This window comes from Cucumis sativus, chromosome 1 (genome assembly GCF_000004075.3).
Source record: "Cucumis sativus cultivar 9930 chromosome 1, Cucumber_9930_V3, whole genome shotgun sequence".
Classification (NCBI taxonomy): domain Eukaryota; kingdom Viridiplantae; phylum Streptophyta; class Magnoliopsida; order Cucurbitales; family Cucurbitaceae; genus Cucumis; species Cucumis sativus.
In genome coordinates, this window is record NC_026655.2 from 11,025,929 (window position 1) to 11,031,928 (window position 6,000).

Consider the following 6,000-nt stretch of genomic DNA (forward strand, 5'->3'; position numbering starts at 1 on the left):
TAGCCCCAGAAACTGTATGGTTGAAATTTGAGGCGAACTCAGTTCCATAAAATTGTAAATCATACCATGCAGAGGGTATACAATGTCACATTTCCCAATGTAAGCTTTCTTACTAGATCCAAAGCTTTCCTAATATTGCATCTTTCTCAAGTAATTATTGGTTTACAACTTTTTGAAACAGAAACATACCTCTTTATTAATTAATGATAAAAATAAAGAGCCAAAGCTCAAAGTACATGAGAGATACACCTGAGCAAAACCTAAGGATTAGAAGGTGCATCAAGACATCTCAACTAGGTTGACACCCCCTAAGCACCCTCATCATGCCCAAATGCTAATTGTAAAGAAAGGATTACAGCCAAAGCAACCCTTTCCCAATAGGCTAAGAATATACATTCTTATAATAATAATAGAAAAAATACACTTCCTAGCACTTGAACTTTTTAGGAAATCACTGATGGCATGAAAAGGACTCTTTGTGTCGTTTAGAAGATGAAGGCCCGCCAATTCAATTGTATCTCTTGACGGGAATACTCTTGAACAGCTTTGGGTAAAGAAACCCATGACAAGGCATTTAAGGGGCGAAACTCAAGGCTATCATTCCAGCTTGCAGATTTATCATGGAAGACTCGCTGATTTCTTCGAGCCATAACTCTACTAGTAGTGTCATGACCACGTTGCACCTGAAATCGATGATATAGTGTGGGCCTCACAAGGAATCGTGGGAGAGAGTCATGGCTATAAACACTAATAGGCGGAATTAACTGGTTGTACTGCAAGGGAGATGTTGAAACTACTATAAAAGCATGTCTGTTTTATAGAAATCAAGCTTTATTGAAGGAGTTACATAGGTGTCCTTGCACTAAATGAAGCTTTTTTTGTAGATTGAAAACTTGAATAAAAGCTTCTAAAGGGGGTTAAAACTGCACAATTGACTGCCTCATTTGCCCATGGTGCTACAGTCCAAGTGTGGACCATAGATTTTGAATAATTCCCTTAAAAAAAAAACAAGCCAAGTAAGAGTTTGCACGTCACAATGCTTCTACACATCCCATAGAGTCTCGAAACCTTTTTCTCACCAGAAACATTGAATACTGAATCAGATATTTGATAAGATAACTCACAGATAAGTTGTCTACTTCAACCCAATATTCCTCTTGTGGGGTTTAAACTTCAAGTTTGAATACAAAGAAGGAAAGATATCTTTGGGGGTATTTTTAATACTCAATGCCCACATTGTACATTATTATCGTCAAAAGTTGGATCATATGCAATATGATAGCAGGTATAAATAAGGATCAGAATTGTCATTGTGCTCATGTTGAAGCCGCCGATAATATCTCTGAGAAGACCATCTCAATTTCTAGATAATAATCATTAAATCCCACCAACTTCTCTTTCACTGCGTCCAAGCACATTTCCATATTTTACCATTCCAGAAGATCGACTTCTCTTATATCATTTTTATAGGATTTAAAGAAAGATGCTCATTATCTGATTTGTGATTTCTATAAACTACCAAGTATCACTATCATCCTCTTTATTAGGTATTTATGCCTTCTCTCTGCTATAACTTATTTTCTACTAAATACAATCTTGATCAGCTAATGACGAACTACCCACCCATGCTCCAGACAAACACTTGTATCTTCTTGAGAATGTGAACTGTTTTGGGAACTATCAATAAACCTTAAGATATTAGACACAGTTTAGCCATTCGGTGGATAACTACATAGAACCAATAAAGCAATAAGTGAACTTTTTTTACGTGCTATTAGAATAATTGTTAATGAATATGTGATGCTTAACCCTGTTGAACATAACTTACATAGAGAACACGTGTCAAGTATCATTATTGGACCAATTGAATCGTGTACTCTGGATGCATACTATGATTATTATCACTTTTGGTACAAGAGTCCATCAAAACTACTCAATTAAACTAACCTCGCAACGGCAAGAAAGGTGCCAAACATTTCATTGACCAGATCATCACAATCAAGGTCCAACATTACAACACACGACCTATACTTAGCAAGTGTCTCCAAAATGACAACTCTCCTACCAAATGAAGGACCAGTAGTATCATTTAATCCACTGAAAGTGCCCACTATCAAGTGAAAGATATCCTGCAAGAAGATGGGCTCAAGTCAAACCACCGCATAGTAACCTAATAAATCAGATTTAATAATTACACAATCCAGTTCCATTGATAATTATATTACCTTTAAAACATCATCCGTATAAGGAGCTTCAGGGGCTGTTATTCGTGTTATTTCACAAATACACGTTGCAACTAGAAGTTTCACATCTCTATCTTGGTGTTGAAGTAATTCCGGCTTGATAATTGCATCGATAAATGGTTGCATTGACTCCAAAATTGAAGCTGATGGCGACTGATCCAACTCAGAAAGGTATCCTACAGCTTGCTGCAAATTGAAATACAGCAAATTATGAGACATAAAATATATAGCAGGCTTAGAAAGAATCAATGTAAGTAATAACTATGTTTCATATTCTTCAATCCCTGGGTTGCCGAGTAAGGACACAATAAACTGCTGGTTTTGGCAGCTAACGGTAGAGAGTAGGAGTAAACTATTATATATGGACAGTTGAAAATCTGGAGCGAAAGAGGGTAAATGCTTGTATGAGACATAATTATTAACATCACGTGCATAACTCTTCCGGAAATTGACCTAACAGCCCCATCTTCCTCAACAACAAAATTTAGCATGGTGGGTTCATCAAAAGAATGGGTTGTTATTGCTCAAAATATGACAAGGTGAGATAAATTTGTTAGAATTCTTTCCTTTTTTTCTAGGCTTTTTCCTTGTTAGAATCCTAGAATAATTATGGAAAGATTATGGGAATGTATTCCTTATTTTCCTAAATCTTTTCCTTTTTTATTCCATTGTGTACTCTATTTATTCTCCCTTGTACCTATTGCTTTATTCATTAGAAAATAATAACAACACAAACAATCGTGGTTTTTCTCCCGGTACTCGGGTTTCCACGTAAATTGGTGTGAACTCGTTGTCTCTCCTTTCAATAAAATTATTTCGAGATAATAGAGGAGAGAGTAGTCAAACTCAATGGGAATTAGCATAAAATTTCCATCAAGTGTCAATTGAGTTGAGTAGTTTTGACTTGAGAGTATACAATAGTTGAACATTTCATAAGACTTTTGAAGACAAGCGACACACTGGCAACATGCATGCATTACATCCCCATAAAATCGGACACATTTTCAGTCGAAAAACCTAGATCCTACTGAATCAAAACTTCAAGAGCTCAATGAGAAACTGTTTGGTCAATATATTTACTTTTCGCTAATTGTGGAAAGAGACAGCTAAGAAAAAAAAACTTTGAGAAAAATCAATCAAGAGCACTTATCTAGCATAATCTAGCCCAATCCCCAGAAATGAAAACACGACTGTGAAGAATTTTGACTACAGAGCAGACTTCTCAAGAATTCCCCATTACAATTCAGTACAAAAATCAAAACCCAGAAGTCGAAAATGCTCACTCTTAAAACAAACAAAACAAACGCTTGATGAGGAGAAACAAGATTTAAAGCTTCAATTACCGGAAGCAACACATCCAAATTCCACAAAACAAAACCCAAAACCCCAAATTGAAAAGACAAATTCCACCTCAGCTCTTTATCCTCATCGAAACAGAGGAAGAAAAAACGTGAATTTGGCTCAAAAGCTAAGAAGAAAATAAAAGTGGAGTAAGAAGAGGAGGTGAAAGAGAAACAGAAAGAGAAGCAGAATTAGAGGAAATGGGTACCTTCAAGAGTTTAATGAGAGCATCTTTAGTGGCAGGTGGAGTCTGGAGCTTGGATCCCACCTCCTTGAGCTGTTGCTGAAGCTTATGAGCCATGGGGAAGGGTGAAAGAAACAGAATCGTTTCTAAATCTCAAAATAACAGGGAGTGAGTCATGGAAAGTCAAAAGGGGAATAGAGATTGAAGAAGAAGAAGAAGAAGAAGGAAGAAGGAAGAGGGTTACTAGTTTGAAGAAAAAGAAGAAGAGTGGAACTATGAAACTCGCTCTGTCTCTCTTGATTTTCTCTCTCTGTCTCTCTTGATTTTCTCTCTCTTTCTTCGTCCCGCTCTCTTCGGTTCTGTCTCTCAGTGGGTATCGGGGCAAAGACAGAATGCGAAATAAGCTTTTTTAGTTTCTTTCTTTCTTTTTTGACGAACTACAAATATCCTCGCTCTCGCTCTCTCAACTATAACGCACCCACTATTTTTTTTAGTTTAACTTAAAAACTTCCAAATTCTAATTACCAATTTCTCTCGCTTCCTCCACCTTCCTCCTTTTACTTCTCTCTTTACCTTTCACCATAATTTTATCTCTATTTTTCTTCTAACAAAGGAATTGTGTGGGTACTGAGTTAATATAAGATATGTGGAGTTCATATATTAGATAGTTCATATGTCTATGTTTACGGATGAAGAGTTGTTTCGTCCGACTTTATGTGTCCATGTTGGAAGTATAGAGTTGAGTTTATATGTCGAGCCATCTAATGCTTTTTTAAACTCTTCAGAATTTGTGCTTAGGGATTACTGTTTTTGTTTGGAGTTTTTTCAAAAATATAACAAACTATCAAAATATTTAGACGGTATAAAACAATTTTAAAACGAAAAATGCCAACATGCCCACAATGGGATACACCAAAAATACTATTATCAAAACACGATTAATTGGTCACACGTGCTCGAGTAATTTTCTACTAAACAATTAGCATATGTGATCGTGTAGACAATGATACAATTGATACATGATCCTGTACATTACCATAAACCATGGCAAATAAGCGATCAAATAACAAACCCTAAGTGATGGCGAAAAGCTTTAGATATAAACGATCGTGTAGAGAACCTTGAACGATCACCGTATATGTATGCATGATCATTTATGTACGTATAAACAGTCGTTTAGGGAAGCCAATCCAACCATCCATAACTACAAAAATACCATCAAAATCAACGCGCTATAAAAAGGTGAGGGCCCTTGTTCAGACTTTTCCTCTTCTCTACACTCATTTGTCTTCTTCACATCATCTTCGCCGTACATTCGTTCAATCATTCATTTCCATCTACCTTATTCAACAACACTTCTGAAATTCTTCTTCGTCTTGTTCTTCACATTTCGTTCTCTATAATCTTCGAAAATTTGTTTCCAACATTCTGATCGTTGATCAATATTTTGGTTCCACAATCAAATCTATCTTGATTTATCTTCATCTTCTATCTCTATCTATCTTGATTTATATCCAATACAAAGAGGTCTGAACCTATATTCGTTTTATTTAATTTAATAATCACTCTAATTCTGTGTAACTTTACCCTAACTGCTTTTTTTATAAATAGATGGTAAGCGAGAAGCAAGTAGCATAAACTAGTAAAGCAATGAAATCTATAGGAATGGCACGAGAAAAACAAATTAAGAAAGAAAAAGAAGTGAAAGTAACAAAATAAAATGCTAATTAATGTCTGTTTATATAGTTCCTATATATTGTTTGATTCTATCTTTGTCAATATCAATATGAATAGTGTTTTATATTTGTGTATCTATGTAGCACTAGGTCTTGGTTTATAACATACTATTTATTATACTAAAAGTCAAACATCATCCAAATGACATAATTATGGAAGATAAATACAAAAATATTAGGGTCACTACTGTATACTACAGTTTAGAGACATTGAATCATATTAAATAAAAAATAGGTCAAACAATTCTTTCTGGAGTTTTGATGAACAGCTCTTTCAGCCAGTTCCTTAACATTAAAATGGTCAAAATACCAACACAATTTCTTAATTTCTTAATAAGGAAGTAACATCATACAAAAAAGAACAATGTTCATTTTGCTTTCAACTTCAATGGACATATAGCAAAATTTAGGTTGAAAGAATTATGTTTAGTCACTAAATTAAAATGGCACAAATTTCCAAATCATTATAGTTTGCATTGACGACTTTATAACAAGA

At 34.9% G+C, this 6,000-nt stretch overlaps 1 protein-coding gene across 2 annotated transcripts in view; it reads right to left on the reverse strand.

Annotated features, from left to right (window-relative positions):
• LOC101214549 (sister chromatid cohesion protein PDS5 homolog A) overlaps window positions 1-4,177 on the reverse strand; it is a 34,822-nt gene extending 30,645 nt beyond the window's left edge. The window contains exons 1-3 of one of the 2 annotated variants that reach the window (XM_011656465.2): window positions 3,793-4,177; window positions 2,226-2,429; window positions 1,948-2,129 (exon numbers count right to left, since the gene is read on the reverse strand). In XM_011656465.2, coding sequence (XP_011654767.2) covers window positions 1,948-2,129; window positions 2,226-2,429; window positions 3,793-3,885 — 479 coding nt within the window. In that variant the 5' untranslated portion in view covers window positions 3,886-4,177. The remainder of the gene's footprint in view (window positions 1-1,947; window positions 2,130-2,225; window positions 2,430-3,792) is intronic. The other variant, XM_011656467.2, reaches the window with a different exon arrangement.
• Between the last annotated feature and the right edge of the window lie 1,823 nt (window positions 4,178-6,000).